Source organism: Erinaceus europaeus, chromosome 8, assembly GCF_950295315.1.
Source record: "Erinaceus europaeus chromosome 8, mEriEur2.1, whole genome shotgun sequence".
Classification (NCBI taxonomy): domain Eukaryota; kingdom Metazoa; phylum Chordata; class Mammalia; order Eulipotyphla; family Erinaceidae; genus Erinaceus; species Erinaceus europaeus.
Genome location: NC_080169.1, coordinates 24,711,857 through 24,729,948, shown reverse-complemented (window position 1 = coordinate 24,729,948; position 18,092 = coordinate 24,711,857). Strand labels below are relative to the sequence as shown.

The 18,092-nt window shown below is 37.4% G+C and overlaps 1 protein-coding gene across 3 annotated transcripts in view; it reads right to left on the bottom strand.

The window, feature by feature from the left end:
- SKAP2 (src kinase associated phosphoprotein 2) overlaps positions 1 to 18,092 on the bottom strand; it is a 150,633-nt gene that overhangs the window by 73,512 nt on the left and 59,029 nt on the right. For all 3 annotated transcript variants that reach the window (XM_060196061.1, XM_060196062.1, XM_016189929.2), the window contains exons 5-6: positions 12,956 to 13,033; positions 10,869 to 10,952 (exon numbers count right to left, since the gene is read on the bottom strand). In XM_060196061.1, the coding sequence (XP_060052044.1) occupies positions 10,869 to 10,952; positions 12,956 to 13,033 (162 nt within the window). The remainder of the gene's footprint in view (positions 1 to 10,868; positions 10,953 to 12,955; positions 13,034 to 18,092) is intronic.

Sequence of the window (18,092 nt, the reverse complement as noted above, 5' to 3'; positions counted from 1 at the left end):
CACCTTTCATAGGGAGTCAAGAAGTTGCACCCATTGACAATTATCTTATACATCACTATTTACCTACTGAAAGGACTTGGAGAAAATACTAATCAAAACAGGAATTAAGTTTAGAATCACTGCGTACAGCAAGATACCATCCAGTGTTAGCTTATATAAGATTAACACAACCATTAGATCAAATTAGGTCCCTCCTCAGACTAGAAGATTCACTTTAGAATAAAACCCCATTGAAATATGCTGGGGCATTTCAAAGAACAAGTCATTATTAGAAATGTATTAACAGTTTGAAAACACTGTTAAAATTCAGTCTGACTAGACGTTTGAAGTCTTAAGTGCTTAGACTGAAGAAATATATACTCAGCCTATGGTCTGTGCATTAAAAGGTTTGAGACATTCAATCAGTTTTTCACCTCTCATATTAATTAAATTGTGGTTTATGAGACTACAAGTTAATAGGAGTATAATCAACACCATTCCCACCACCAAAGGACTATTTGGATCCCCTCGCCCAGCGAAGTTGAACATCAACTCTCACCTTCCACCCAGAGATTTTTACTTTGGTATGCTACTCCAAACTCAGTCAGATCTTGCTTTAAGTTTCCCTTTCAGTCACCAGGTTCCAGATGCTACCATGATGCCAACTGGACTTCCGTGGGCAAATGACCCCACCAATATGTCCTGGAGTCCTGCTTCCCTAGAGCCCTGCCCCACTAGGGAAAGAAACAGAGAGGCTGGGAGTATGGATCAATCTTCCAAGGCCCATGTTCAGTGGGGAAGCAATTACAGAAGCCAGACCTTCCACCTTCTGCATCCCACAATGATCCTGGGTCCATACTCCCAGAGGCATAAAGAATAGGAAAGCTATTGGGGAGGGGATGGGATATGGAGTTCTGGTGGTGGGAACTGTGTAGAGTTGTACCCCTCTTATCCTACGGTTTTGTCAGTTTCCTTTTTATAAATAAAAATTTTAAAAAAGAAAGAAAATTTTTTAAAAATTTAAAAAATAATAAATATTCTGGAGTGGAGGCAGGTAGTGGTGCATCTGTTTGAGAGTATACATTACAATGCACAAGGACCTAGGGTCTAGCTCCCAGTCTCCAGAGGCAGGGGGGAAGTTTCACTGGTAGTGAAGACGTGCTGAAAGTGTCTCTATTTCTTTCTTCCTTTCTATCTCCTCTTCCCCTCAATTTCTCTCAGCCTTTTCAAGTAAACAAATAATACACACACACACACACACACACACACACACACACACACACACACACACTACAGAGCTATATAGCAAATCTCTGTTGCAATTGAAGAAAATTAGCTTCAGTTTATAAGTAGGCACCCCAAGTAATAGGAACAGAATTGCAAAATGATACATTTTTAAAGGAAATGCAAGAAACAATCATAAAGTTATCATTAAAATAGTATATTACGCTGGAGCCAGGAAAATGGTTCAGTTGGTATAGCATGAGACTTCTGTGTCTGAAGTTTCTGCTTTGATCCTTGGCATATACTTGTAACAGAAATGGTACTATGGCCGATCTCTCTCTTCTCTTCTCTTCTCTTCTCTTCTCTTCTCTTCTCTTCTCTTCTCTTCTCTCTCTCTCTCTCTCTCTCTCTCTCCTCCTCCTCCTTCTCCTCTTCCTCTCCCTCTCTCTCCCCCTTCCCTCCCTCATAATAGTAGAGTATTAGTTTTTTACATAATGTATTGCTTTTCTCTGAATCTATGTTTCTGTGCCTTTATTAAATTTCTCTTACCTTCTATTTCAATATATATTTCCATGATATATTGCTTATATCATGCTGTTTGAATTTAGTATCTAGAGAACCTAAGGCTGCTAGGACAAAGAAGATAATGAAATCTATTAAATCAGTAACTTAATTTTACTCAATTCTAACTTGGTAGGTTCAAGGTAAAAAGAAGTTGACTCTTAATTTCTTCCAAAACAAAATCTGTGAAGCTAATGATAGCTACTTCCTTCTACCTTTTCCCTGGCTTTGAGGTTAACTAGCTAGTTCCTGGAGTTTTTACATATCAAGAGACAACTCACACTAAGTTCCTTTTCCAGTGAGGAATTTAGTATGACATACAAATGTACCCTCTGTACTAATTCTTTTATTTTCATTTAGTTTTTATTAGGGGAATACTGTTTTACAAGACAGTGTCCCAGGGATGAAATTTCACATTTCCCGGAAATATATGCCAGCACACCTCACTCACTACATCAAAGGGCACTAAGCTTCCTCTTCATTTTCCCTTTTGTACCTTCAGGTCTGCTGATAAAAACCAACGGCAACTAATATTTCACCTTATCTTTTCCCTCCGCTTTCTTCTTCACTTTAAATCCCCACATATGCTCATTTGGTATTTGTTTTTCTCCTAACTTGCTTCACTTAAGACAATCCTCTCTAGTTTTATCCATGTTGTAGCAAAAGGCAAGACCTCAACTTTTCTTTTTTTTTTTTTATTAGTGATTTAATATTGATTTGCAAAATTACATGTTAATAGGGATATAATTCCACACCATTCCCACCACCAGAGTTCTGAATCTTCAGTCAAGTCTATGATGAATATGAGTTCTTTACCACAGATATATATACATGCTGAAGATAGAATAAACAGCTTTTGTCTCTTAGAGGGGAGCATTAAAGTAAATCTTATTCCAAAGCCTATTTTCTTTTCTTTTATAAAATTCAATTTCTGGGAGTCGGGTGGTAGCGCAGCAGGTTAAGTGCAGGTGGAACAAAGTGCAAGGACTGGCTTAAGGATCCTGGTTCGAGGCCTATTTTCAACTACTTCACACTGTCTCCTAGAAAGGTTCTTCTCAAAATATTTTTTTTAGGAATGACTTCTGACTAGAATCATCTTGAATGCCTTGAATGTTTAAAATGCAAATGATAGCCACACTAGACTCTAGGGGTATGTTTGGGAAACCAAACTTTTAGCAAACACCCAGATGATGTTGATACGCACTAAGGTTGAAAACACTACTCTTCTAGAACCTGCAAGTGCACCACCACCCAGTCCCAATTCTAATATTCTTAGCAAATGTGACTGTTTTTCTTTTTGTTGTTGTTGTTGTTTATTTCATCAGCTCTTAGAAAATATGCTTTCAGAAAGCACCAACCACTCTCATACTATATCAAATATAGCATCTAGATAATCTGAAGTAATTTAGCATCCCTGTAAGTTGTGGGTACTTGTCATTTAAAGATTCCAAGCATCTAAGTCTTTTTCCTATTTCAATTCTAAAACTGAAGGGAAGCAGGTTTTCTCTGTTCCAGAACAGGCAAGCAAATGGTCCAAGCCTGAGACCTAAATAAGAATGCCGGGCGGTAGCGCAGCGGGTTAAGCGCAGGTGGCGCTAAGTGCAAGGACGGGCATGAGGATCCCGGTTCGAACCCCGGCTCCCCACCTGCAGGGGAGTCGCTTCACAGGCGGTGAAGCAGGTCTGCAGGTGTCTATCTTTCTCTCCTCCTCTCTGTCTTCCCCTCCTCTCTCCATTTCTCTCTGTCCTATCCAACAACGACGACATCAACTACAACAACAATAAAAAAAAAAAGACAACAAGGGCAACAAAAGGGAAGATAAATAAATAAAATTACAAAAAAAATTCTTAAAAAAAAAAAAGAATCAGGGGGTGTGTCCAGAATTTATCTAGTAGCAAGGCCAGAAGTGTGTCTAGTTAGACTCTATGCATATGGATTAGATTGTAGTTCTGGCTACCTTACCCATCCTGTAGTCCTTGTCTGTTTTCTGAGTCTTATTGTTTAGTTTATCCATCAATTCTGTCTGAATGCCAATATCCTCCTTTCTTTTTCTGCATAATTAAACCAAATTGGTTTCTGTTACTTGTACCAAGACTGTTAACATTGTGTACAAATGACTAGCTAGCAAGGATAAGGGAAATAATGCTGTGGCTCAGCACAGGACTTGCATGAATAAGGTTCCCAATTCAAACCCTCTCACTGCCATATGCTAGACTGGCCTATCATAAAAATAAATATTCTTATTACTAGCAAGCTGAATGTGTTCAGAAATATACTAACTTCTGCTGATTATTATTTTTTATTTTTTTAAATATTTTATTTTATTTATTCCCTTTTGTTGCCCTTGTTGTTTTATTGTTGTAGTTATTATTGTTGTTGTCGTCATTGTTGGACAGGACAGAGAGAAACGGAGAGAGGAGGGGAAGACAGAGAGGGGGAGAGAAAGACAGACACCTGCAGACCTGCTTCACCGCCTGTGAAGCGACTCCCCTGCAGGTGGGGAGCCGGGGTTCAAACCGGGATCCTTATGCCGGTCCTTGTGCTTTGCGCCACCTGCGCTTAACCCGCTGCGCTACAGCCCGACTCCCCTGCTGATTATTTTTAAGAAGGTCATTCACCCTCAATAAGTAGCAAATATCATTTCTATAAATATTAATGCTCATAGCAGGAAACAGAAAAATATGCTCCTCCATGCTAAACCTCTCCACTAACCTCTACCTATCGGATATGCTAGGTGTTTAGGCTTCCAGTAAATATAGTCAAACATTTACTTTATACAGTTCATAGCAATACAAATGTCAGTACTCACTCAGGCCTTTGAAATATATCTCTGGTGTTTTTATGTAAGGAAATAGCAAATTCCTAGTTTTAAGCAAAAAATAAAATATGCAACCTATGTTACGTAAGGAGCCCAAATGGCAATGAATAATAAAAACCAGCAATATCTCTGGGTTTGAAGGAAACAACTGGAGTAGAGTCAAATTTACCAGACTGTCTGGTGGCAGGAAATTTTAAATATTTTCAAAACCCTTTTTTCTGTCTTTAAAAGTCCATTGCATACATAAAAATTAAGTGCTTTTTGTATACGGTCACACATTTTAAACTTGATGAAAAAAACAAGGAGGTATAATATGAGGTAACTATGAAAGAGTAATAAATTACAAAAATCTTTATAAAATGAAAATCTAGGGGGGCAGATGGTAGCACAGCAGGTTAAGCGCACATAGCCCAAAGCGCATGGACCGGTATAAGGAACCTGGTTTGAGCCCCTGGCTCCCCACCTGCAGGTGGGTCACTTCACAGGCGGTGAAGCAAGTCTGCAGGTGTCTGTCTTTCTCTCCCCCCTTTCTCTTCCCCTCTTCTCGCCACTTCTCTGTCCTATCCAGCAACAACAACAGCAATAACAACAACAATGATAAACAACAAGAGCAACAAAAGGGGAAAAAATAGCCTCCAGGAGCAGTGGATTCATTTTGCAGGCACTGAGCCCCAGCAATAACCCTGGAGACAAATAATAATAATAAATACATAAAAACTTATTTTAAAAAATGAAAATCTAATGTCTACCACCTTCTTCCTACCTATCTGATGAAACCTACTATATTCTAGGCCTCAATTTATGATGTGGTCTGTTACATCATCATGTACAGTGATGGTTACAATAAACATTACAGAGAGACCATATTAATATCCCATAAAGATTATCCTCTTAGAGCAATTTACAAAAAGCAGAAAAGAAACACCACTGTTGCTGCTCATGCAACCTAAGAGAGACTAAACACATATGAGAGGACTTCCAGCTCCTTTGTGCACCGAAAGGGGTAAATCACCTGTCTTTGCTCACAGGACTCTGGGCCCCTTGGATTCAGAACACATTGTGCCTCTAGTTTCACTTTCTCCTGGCAGCTGTCAACACAGTCTTCCCAACATCCAATCAAAGTTTGTCACACCATCTGCTTACCTTCAGTGCTTAGAGACATCAACTGTCCCTTAGAGAGAAAAGGCCAAACTCCTGACAGGAGCGTGTAACAACTTGACCCTACCCATTCCCAGCTCACCGGCTCTTCATTCCCCCACTGCTCTAGTGAGCAGGCTCCTGAATATCACAGTCTTACAGTTCTCTGTGTCAATGTATTTACCACTGTATATTAACAATGCATGACACACAGATGTTCAAATGGTATCTATAGGCATAAAGACTGCTATGTAGATAGATTCACCACTGGCAGATACTCTTGTATCCTTCCTCCCTCCCTCCCTCCTTTCCTTCCTTCCTTCCTTCCTTCCTTCCTTCCTTCCTTCCTTCCTTCCTTTCCTGCTTTTCATGTAGACAGTGAGAAACAGACAGAGAGGAGAGATACTGCAACACTGTTTCACTGCTCATGAAACTTTCTCTTTGCATGGTGTTCCCATACACTGAGTTCAAACCAGTAGATCCTCTAACATGATACAGTGTGTGTTCTATCAGGTGAACTATCCCCCTACCCCTGAAAAACTTAAAAAAAAAAACCCAATATTTATTAAAGGTTCAAAAGTATATTAAATCGCAATGAGTTTTGATGAAAGAGTAAAAACTTGTTATTTTTCTTCCTTTTTCTCCTCCTCCTCCTCCTTTTTCCTATCAGGTCATCACTAGGGTTCCATGTCTGCAAGATGTCACTTTTTCTGGAGGTCATTACTTTCTTTCTTTCTGATAGAAGATGATGACAGACAGAGAGTAAGAGACACACAGAGAAGAGAGCCAACTCCAGAATTGCTCCAGCACTTGTGAAGCTTCCCCACTGCAGGCGGAGACTGTGGGAATGCTCCGGGTTCTTCACACACCAGCAGTTAGGCCCCATTCCCATTTCTCACAGGATAACAAAGATCTTTTTTTAAATATTTATTTATTTATTCTTTTATGTTGCCCTTGTTTTATTGTTGTAGTTATTATTGTTGTTGTTGGATAGGACAGAGAGAAATGGAGAGAGTAGGGGAAGACAGAGAGGGGGAGAGAAAGATAGACGCCTGAAGATCTGCTTCACCGCTTGTAAAGTGACTCTCCAGCAGGTAAGGGAGCTGGGGGCTTGAACCGGGGTCCTTATGCTGGTCCTTGCGCTAGTGCCACCTGCGCCTAACCCACTGCGCTACCTCCCGACTCCTGGTATTTTCTTCACATAACAGATTAATTATCATATGAAATTTTAAAATATCAGGTAATTAATACTTTTTATTCATGAGAGAATTTTAACAGGTCAACACCTTGGGACCAGGAGGAATTACAGGAATAAAGCTAAGGACTCACATGCATGAGGTCCCAAGTTTAATGCCTAGTACCATATATGCCTGAGCAATATTCTGGTGCTCAATTGTTCATTCTTTCTCCCAAATAAGTATTTTAAAAAATAAGTCTTAAAAATAAATTTAAAAGAATTTAATTTGATGCCTTAACCCAGAAATGTGCCTTTATCAAACGAATCAGGAACTAAATAAGCCCTGTGACAATTACTAAGTTGCTGCTACAGAGCAATAGAACTTTAAATTAAATACTTTGTAACTTTAACAGTATTTTTTTCTTATAATTATTATTTTATTTTTTGGCCTCCAGGGTTGTTGCCAGCACTACAAATCCACTGCTCATGGTTGCCAGTTTTTTTTCAGTTTTATTGGATAGGACAGAGACAAATTGAGAGAGGAGGGGAAGATAGAAAGGGGGATGGGGGGAAGAAAGACGGACACCTGCAGACCTGCTTCACTGCTTGTGAATCAACCCCCTGCAGGTGGGGAGCCGGGGGCTCCAACCAGGATCCTTGCGCTTGGTACTATGTGGGCTTAACCCGGTGCACCACCGCCTGGCCTCCCTTTAACCCTATTTTTAAAAGCACTAAAAAGAGTTCTATGATGCTATTTTAACATCTAAATGCATTTCATAATCTGATCCACATTTAACAACTCAGTCCTTTCTTCTCTATCAGTAGAGAGGTTGTAGGAAAAGTGAGTGAGCAGAGCTCAGTGTCAATTAAAAAAAACCCCTATATTTCTCTAATAAGTATTTAGCTCAATTTTCTACTGACTTTTATTATATATGGAAAAGATACTTCAATGAAAAATTATGATCCCAAGATTCAATCAATATGGTTTGATAAACTTTTTAAATGAGCTGGTATGGCCAAGGCTTTTGGGTGCTCGGATATTCTTTGACTGGGAAGTGGCAGCTGAGGCAGCAAAAATCCTTAGGTAGAAAAAGTGTGAAGGTATAAGGAACAGAATGCTGACTCAAATTTATACGGGAGGTGAAAGAAGGAGAATAAAATATGGCACATAAATTTAGAACACGTTCCAGATGTGCACGAGGAGTCTGCATTAGATCCTGCCCTGCTCCTCAGCAGTCCTGTGATAACCTCTTTCTTAGTTTAGTGTCCTCCTAAATGATACTGTATCCCAGTTTCTATCCTTTCCAATATATCCTCCCCAATATTAGCATAAGTGTAACCTAAAAATCAAATCTGGTTACACCATCCTACCATTAAAAATCATAATCAAGATAAAATGGTTAACCCTTGTGTTAATTCTCTTGTTTGGCCAGATATGCCTCTTTTCCTTATTCACTCTATATCCCATTTTAATTTCAACTTTGATCATATCCAAGGCATACTGCAACTCAGAATCTCTGATGTTTTCCTACCCTAGAAAGTCTACTTCACATTCTTGTTCATCTGAAAAATTCTATTCACACATTAAGACCCAATCAAGGATCCTCTCCACTAGGAAGTCTTCCTCAAGTGACCTAGTCAATTAGTCATCCCTCTTTTGTAAACCAGAGACATCTTATGAAATCACTTACTGCACTGCATTGAAACAATTTAAACCTGCCTAACAGCTAGATCCTTTGACTTCCTCTCTTACTCCAGCGGATACATACAACTCAAAACAATGAATATCTGTCTAAAGCAGGATTATCTTTGGATCCCCAGTGTCTAATATCTCCCAAGTATCAGATAAATAGCTATCAAATAGGAAAGTAAATAAATGAGTGAGTGAATGACTGTCTTAATTTCAGTGTGAATTGCTAGGACCTACAGTGTCTGATGGATGAGATTCATGATAATCAAAGGAAGAGAAAGGAGATGAAAGGATGGATAGGATTTCATATAGTGATAAAATATATTCTCCGCATATATGTGCGTGTGTGTATGTATTTATTACTTAAAGGCCCCAAATGGCCATGAATAATAAATACAGATAATATTTATGGGTACAAAGGCAAGTGCATTATTTACCCTAGAGACTAGAACTACTCCTTCTAAGCCATTACTATCTTGATGGGTCAATATGTTTTTTGGCAAATGCATTAGGGTAGAAAATGTGAACAATGTACCTGTCAAACAGTAACAAAGTACAGTTTAACCTAGTAAGTGGTATCAACTCCTTCTGTGCCACCATAGCCCATTTATCTAAATCCTACTTAGTTGAGGGATTGTAGCTCTCATATATCTAAGTAGCTCTTTGCAAAGTTTGGGTAAAATGGTTCACACATACAGTAAAAAAGGCTGCACCAACTATCTGATTTCGCAAAGAGGATAAAAATTTCATGTGACACCTATATTTTCCTAGACAGAAAAAGATAAAACGGAAGGAAATCTGACCTATGCCAAACAAGCAATTAAAAACTGCCTAAATATAGATCTTTTTCTCAGAGTTTCTGAGAGGAGAAAAATTGACCAAAAGAAGCAGTCAAGAGAGAAAAGAATCACTAAAAATAGATCTAAAATCTCAATGGAAACAAGAGGTTTTATAGTAACAGGGGGCAATTTAAGGAAACATAAACCAGCTCTCCAAGTATCCACATGAAAAAGGAGTCATATGATAGTAATTTTTTTAAAGCTGTGGTCCTAGAGGTTGTTAAAAGAATAAAAAGCAATTACTACACAATTTACAAAAATACGGTATTACCACAAAACCTCACCTCATAAAAGTCAGGACAGTAATGGTAACTTGTGTGCTCTGCTGGGTGCACCACAACCCAGTCCCAGCACAGTAGTGGGAATTTAAGTAATACTAGCCCAAAGAAGTGGGATTTACTGATTGGGCATTAGTATTTATTTACTTATTTCCCTTTTGTTGCCCATGTTTATCATCATTGTTGTTGTTATTGCTGTTGTTGTTGTTGGATAGGACAGAGAAAAATCAAGAGAGGAGGGGAAGACAGAGAGGAGGAGAGAAAGATAGATATCTGCAGACCTGCTTCATCTCCAGTGAAGCCACCCCCCCTGCAGGTGGGGAGCCAGGGACTTGAACCCACATCCTTACAGTGGTCCTTGTGCTTTGCGCCATGTGTGCTTAACTCACTGCACCAATGCCCAGCTAGGGCATTAGCCTTTGAAATAAATATAAACACTTCTATGAGGGGAAACTTTTGTTGATCTTTGATCTGAAAGTTAGTGTATATGAGTTAGCAGGAATATATTTAAAAGACACCATTATTCACTGATTATTATAGAAATCAGAAATGAAAAGGCTGAGTAAGAATAACATGAATCGAAAGTCTGGTCTTATAAAATAGGGGATATTTATTTTGGGATTTGTGTGTTTGGGGATACTTTTGTATGTTCTTGACCTAAATTAACGATACTGAATAAAAGTGCATTCCTATAACAGCAACACATTTTTATAAACTATGATAATCATAACTGAACTTGGACACTAGATTTTCATTTACTGTTAGCAGAAGAAAGAAGGCTGCCTGTTTATTTTGTTTATATTTTTTCATTGATGTCATTACCACACTTGGACATATCGAAAATAAGTGGGAACTACTCACTAAATTTATTCCTAACTTGTTAATGCTATTAGGTAAGAACTTCTAGCATCAAGGACATATTTCAAATGTATTTTAAAAAACAACAATCTTATTTGCTAGTTTTAATAATAAGAAGCTAAGAGCTGTAAATATTGTCAAATGACATCTATATATCCAAACAACACTAAGGAAGTTTTGTGCTCCAGCAGACTGAGCTAGCTTTCAAGTCCTGGGTTCAATTTACTTTGTACCAAAAAGGGGGGTGAGGAGAGAGGACCAAATGCCCCGCCCAAACCCTCACAATGTAACTGAACATCAACACTACCTTTATCACTTCCATAGTAATAGAATACTGCTTTACTGAGAGCACACCACCGTTTCTGCCATTCAAATCCCAGAAAGCTGTGATCTAAAAAAAAAAAAAAAAAAAAAGAAGAAAAAATAAAACAAGTTAGATAATATACACACATCATTACAAAGTTATTTCTTATTTGGGAAAAAAAAGAGTTAGTTTGATATCTGAGGTCCTTTTTTTTTTTTAGCTCTAAGACTCTATGCCTAATAAACATGTATTTTCAAGAGACAAAACACACACACACACACACACACACACACACACGAAAGCACAAAGCTAAAGGAATAAATGAAGCAGAGATGGGCTACTGCTACATTTATGGAATGACCTGCATGGCTAACAGATGTTCTTGGCACGGACACTTTGGCACTCATGTGTCAAAAGCTGCACTGTAAATCATTAGCCACCCCTGTAAAGTCATTTTTTAAAAGCATTTGACAACACATATTGAGGTAAGTGAATCATCTAGGTCTCATTTCCTCATCTGCTATAAAAGCATGGGTGAAAGTGGGCCAGAGCAGAGATGACCTATATTATTTCTCTGGTCTCATTCAGTTTTAAAATTCAGCTAAGAAGTCTAAGAAAAGCAAATGAAATAACGAACAGAAAGATCCAACTGAACTACCTGAGATAAGCAGAATACTAATGAAGATACTATCTATTTTTCATCCCCCATGTCATATACTCCACATTTCATTGCCATTATATTTTGGTGTTAAGAGAATGAGACCATATGGTAAGCTCCCAATTATCATGCCCAGTGGAGAGAAACACTGAGTGAATAATAGAAAGTGGCAGACAATACAGCAGGCTCGATTTGAATCATAGTGGCCAGGGTTACGCCAGGTCAGGTGCAGGCTAACCTGCTGCTCAGCCAGGTGGGATAATGGTGAGAAATCTCATCCTTGAGAATGTAGTAATGGCTCCAGTCCTTTCTATAAGAGGCAGGGCATGACTCCTGAATCATTTAAAATAACAGAGGAAGACAACCTAAAATCAGAACAAATGTCTTGCTATTAAAAATTAGTTAAGGAGGGAGCCAGGGAGTGGCGCATCTGGTTGAACGCACACTGTATCATCAAGTACCTGGGTTCAAGTCCTTGTTCCCCGCCTGCAAGAGGGAAGCTTCAGGTTTAATCCCCACTACCACCATAACCCAGAGCTGAGCAGTGCTCTGGTCTTTCTCTTCATCTCTTTCTTTATGTAGTTCTCTCATTCAAAATAAATAAATAAAAAAATAGAGACATACAGAAATTGAGGGGTAAGGGCACTGACAGAGGAGAGAGACAGACAGACACCTGCAACATTGCTTCACCCCTCGCAAAGCCTCCCCCCTGCAGCTGGAGACCAAGAGCTCAAACCTGGGTCCTTGAGCACTGTAACATGTGCTCAACTAGTGTGTGCCACCACCTGGCCTCAAATATATTTCTTATTTTAAAAAAGTATTTAAAGCCAAAAACTGCATTTTGTGATTTGAATTATGACATCAGGATTTCTTAGAGTCTTAAAACTCTTTAGGCACAAAAAGAGGATACAGACTCCACATGTATTGTGGTAGACATGTTTGATTTAAGGGCAGAACAAATTTCAAGAAAAAATTAAAGACCTTTCATTAGACTCTTTTGCTAATTTGTTTTTAATAGAGACAAAGAGAAAGTTGAAAAGGGAGGAGGAGACAGTGGAAGAGGGAGACACTGGCACCACTGCTTCATGAAGACTCCTCTCTGCAGGTAGAGACCAGGGGGTTGGACTTGGGTTTGAACTGACACAGGATAAGGTACACACTTTACTTGGTAAAACACTACCCATCCCCTCGTTAGATTCTTTTTTTTTTATTATTTTTTTATTTTTTTATTTAAGAAAGGATTAATTAACAAAACCATAGGGTAGGAGGGGTACAACTCCACATAATTCCCACCACCCAATCTCCATATCCCACCCCCTCCCCTGATAGCTTTCCCATTCTCTATCCCTCTGGGAGCATGGACCCAGGGTCATTGTGGGTTGCAGAAGGTAGAAGGTCTGGCTTCTGTAATTGCTTCCCCGCTGAAGTTTACCTTTCCTGCGTTTTTCAAGGTAGCCAGCCTTTAAAACAAAAGGAAGGTCCTGTGCTGCAATTGGAGGAAACTGGTTTCCTGTGAAGGAGAAAAAGAAAAGAAGTTAGAAATTAATTTTAGAAAGACCAACCTTACTGGATTCAACCTGCCTTTAGTTACACAAATTGATCATTTCAAGTCCATTAGTTTCGTTTGGGATCCATTCCACCAACTACTCCCTTTCTTCCTCCTGCAAATCTCAAGAACAAGTAAGGTTTTGAAGGAAAGAGAGAGAACTCACTTGGCATGGTGTATGTCTTGCCATGTACTCAGACAAGGTTTGAGCCCAGGTACCACATGGGAGATGCTATGGCACCAGAGGAAGCTGGGGTGCTGGCCTTTTCTCTGCATCTTTCTGAGCAAATCTACTTAGAAAAAGTCAGTCTGAGAGTGCTGAAATTATATATATATATATATATATATATATATATATATATATATATATATGGTTGAAGGTACCAGCTAAAAAAAAATCTGTGCTTTAATATACTATGGTATCAAAAATAATATTTTGTAATTAAACTCCAAATGGCAATAGTTTTCTATTTTCTGCAATGAAAGGATTAGGAAACCACACAAACTATTAAAAATAACTACACTAGAAGCCAAGTGGTAGCTCACTCGGTTCACTCGGTTAAGAACACACTTTACTATGCACAAAGACCTGTGTTTAAGCTGTTGTTCTTCATCTTCAGGAAGGGAATTTTTATGAGTGGTGAAGTAGGACTGCAGGTATTTCCACTTCTGTCTTTCTCTCCCTCTCTATCTCTCTCACTCTATCAGAAAAGAAAGAAAATGAGAAAACTCTGATGGCAAAAATAAAACAATATAATAAATCCCTGAAGGAGAAGTTAAGGATTTTTAAAAAATCTTTCCTAGTTTTTTTTTTAACATTTTTACATTTATATTGCATTAGTACATCAGGAATTTCAAACCAGCATATATCCCTAGTCTTACCAAGCAAAATATAAAATGATTTTTTTTAACGAAAATCAAATGCTAAAAATTATTCTTTCTGATTGCTCTCACAAAGAAACTTAGAACACACTAATTCAAATTAGTGGACTTTGCTAAGGCACTTCAAGAGTCTAAAATTAGACAGATCTGATAATATGGGCCAAGACCTCTAACTGATCACTCTCTCTACCATCACTGGTCATACCCATTGGGAATATCATCATAAAACCTTTTGTGGGCTTCTTCAGGACCATACTCTATGAATTAGCAATGATAGGGACTGCCCCACTCTCCAAAGGGAGGCTGGGTCAACCTACTCTGCCACTCGAGGAAGACTGGTTCGGAAGTGAGTGCAACCTAGGATGTTATCAGCCGTGACCATGAACTATGAGAGATTTGGAGGCTCCTATGCTAAATAAGAAGAGATATGGGCCCCAGGATTACATCATTGTAGTTAATTGCATTTATATATCTTCTTCAAGTTTGCAAGCAACTCTCTGCCCTAATATTGCTTTGTAGTTCTACTCTCAACTCTGACAACATCTTCCCAGATGATATTTCTAGTCCATGCCCATGTTAGCTCTCAAGCTCAAGATTACTAAAACACAGGCTCCTAGGAACATTCCTACAATAGACTTCCTAACTTCATTTTACCCTGAGGTCCCTACTTTCATCTGCTCTATTCCTACTTTATGGTTCCTGTTTATTAAACATTTTGTCCTGTTTTCCATCGTACCGCATTTCAGCCAACAAGATGGAAATGCTACTATAATTTCATCCTGACTTCCTTGGGCAGATGAACTCACCAATGGTTTCTGGAACCTGACCGCTCCACAGCCCCACCCCAGTAGGGAAAGACAGAAACAAACTGGGGGTATGCCAATACCCATGTCCAGTGGAGAAGCATACAGATGCCAGAACTCCTAGTTTCTGCACCCCAGAAAGGATTTTGGTCCATATTCCCAGAGGGGTAAACAATAGCAAAGTTTCCAATTATGGGGAAGAGACATAGAACTCTGGTGGTGGGAAACTGTATGGAATTATACCCCTATTATCTTAGCATTTGTAAATCATTATTAAATCACTAATGAAAACTAAAAATTTTAGAAAACAAAAAAAAATTAGATCTGATACAAATATCACAAAAAATGGTAGCTATCTACAAAAATACTTAATGATTAAACCAAAAGTAAAGTAAATTAGAAATTACATGTTAATGGCCAGGTTTAACAGGTTACTCTATTTCACTTATCAATATTTTCATAAAGTTCACTAGAAAGATAGTAGTGAGGGGCTGGGTGGTGGCACATCTGGTTAAGTGCATGCATTACAGTTCAAGCCCCTGGCCTCCACCTGCAAGGGGAAAGCTTCACAAGTAGTGAAGCAGGGCTGCAAGTGTCTCCCTCTCAACCTCCCCCACCCCTCTCAATTTCTCTTTCTATCAAATAAAATAAAGTTTTAAAAACAGTTATAACTATCATTAAAAAAACAAAAGAAAGATGTAGTAATCCTCAGCATTTTACTAGGAATTTAACAAGCATAAAACAACCAATCTAATGAAAGTTTCTATGGAATACCCCCAACGGAAATAGTCTCAATATAGTTTCAAAAAATATTTTGATAGGAACTTTATTATATACAAGTTCATCTCATAAGTACCAGCTGTTTTTAGTGCCATGGGAATAACAATAGTCATAAAAATCAGAGATTTTTTTCTTAAGAAATAAAGCTTAAAATTAAAGCACTAATTTCAATTCCTGGAGGATCAATTTTACTCAGAAAACACAAACTAATATCATTAAAATGTTTATATACAGTACTGATTTCAAAATGTAAATAAAATTTTAGGCAAAGCCAGTGTGAATATTTAAATAGTTGTTCAATAAATGTATCTGTAATGTCCTCTCTTTTTTTTTCAGAATAGAGTTGAACCATACAAAAGCAAAAGTTAGTTATTATAATGCACGTACATAAAAATAGAAGTCACATACAGAAATTTTAGTATGAGTCCTAGTCAACAACTAAATTAAAGAGGGTAATTGTGATAGAACCGGAACTTAAAGTAATGATAATAAAATGACTAATAACACCTTCTTTTAGACTACTTTACACTGAGATAAAGGAAACAACACTACTGTGTCACAAGTAAACCAATTTAGGAATTTTTTTCTAAGTAATAATTTTTTTTTCTAAGTAATATTTCTGAAACAAGATTTATTTCTATAGCTAAGTGAGAATGTGATTTTATTTTCATGGAAATCTGCTTGTGTTTAACTCTTAACATAACTGGTAATATCACTAGTATGTAGGGTTCTTTATTAAATTACATAAAAAATCTCTTTACCAGAGATAGCATTTCAGGATCAGAAAGCAAATATTACATATTTTGATGTAATTATATGTCGAGAAAAATTTATAGACAGCTTTCCCACAGTGGAAAAAACCAGGATATCCTACTGCAAACATTCTAAATAATGGTGTGTCTTTAAGGTAACAGAAGCAAACATTTAAGCACTGTTCATTTAGATAAATTAAAATACAGAAGGAAGAAACAACTTATCAATAATAAGGTATGATGTGCTGCCCTAAGTGGACATGTGGGGGCATCAGTTATCACCAGGTGGCCAGGTAAGTTTCACTGAGAGGTAGTTCCATGACCTTCTCACTTCCACTGGGGCATAATTAATGTACTTCACATATAAAATAAATATTATGAATCTTAAGAAGAAATTTTAAATTATTGCAAAGAGTAATAGATAACTTTAACCTAGTATTCATCTTTTTAACATTACAGGTTTACAAACAAGAAAAGAAAGAAGATAGAGGAAGAGAAGGAAAGCAGAAGGAGCAGGAAGGGATATTGAATTTATTAGGGTGGATACATGTATTTAACCTGAAGATTCTCCTTTAAGTGAGATACAGATTAACTTTGCACTCGATAAGTCATACACACACACACACACACACACACACACACCACACACACACACACACACACACACACACAGGAAGTTACAAGCAATATTTATTCCAAATGTGAAATTCCTGTTTCTAACAAAAAAAAAAGTCTCTTAATCCATTATGAGAAAGAAAAAGGCTATTTTTTTTAGCTGAAATTTGAACTTTGTTATCCGTTCAATATTTCAGTATCTTGGTTTTTGTTAAATAAATGTGAATTTTAAACAAAAGTTAATAACACTATAGTACCCTTGGATATTATGGATTTTATTCTAAAGTGCAAATGTCTTTATTTCATTATATCCACCGACATTCTAGCTACTGAATTCTGGAAATGGCTTTCTATTCAGTTTCCTTTCTACTTTCTTGGTTCTTCATGTGTGACAATGAATAGATGTTAAGGGATGTGAGTGACTCAGTCATTAACAAAATAGATGTTTGTCTTTATTCTTTTATTTTTTGGTATGCAACTTTATGAACAATTAAAATATTAGGCTTCTAAGAAACCTAAACTTCATTTTTACTACTTATCATTAGTAAGTTATTATAGTCTTACAAACATTTGCAGTGCTAATATGCTCACAGCTTTATGGCTGTTCAGTTTACATTTTGTACAAAATTCCTACCCCATATCTGAGTCTCCCTTTTACTGGCTTTCTACTTATTACTTGGCATTCACACAATTTTCAATATGGACATAATTTCCAACTACTTTCATTTTCCCCTCTCCCTTCTAATTGAATATTTCTTTTATATTGGAAAAAAGAGGAGAAATACACATAAAAATATTGTTCTTACTGATTAGAATTTAAACTTGGAGTAAGGATTTTAGTCTAGTGAGCAAAATTTTTTTTTTTGTTACCAAATGATGTGACTGCTTTCCTTGAACTATAAAATGTTACAGTCAAGTCCTATAACGACTTTTTTCTCCTGCTCAGTGCATATGAGTAAAATATCAATGAATTTATTGAAATATTTTCAATTTTTTTATTCTCACCTAACAGCTGGAATATCCAGTTTTATACATGAGAAAGTAAGAATTACGGTTATCTCTTGTAAATGTATGTGTGTGCTAAACTTTTTTTTTTTCCACCATTTTCAGCTCATCTTGGGTGGAGCTTGAAAAAAACCATGTTAAGTGAGAAACAGAAGGATGAATATGGGGTGATGTCACTCACAGGCA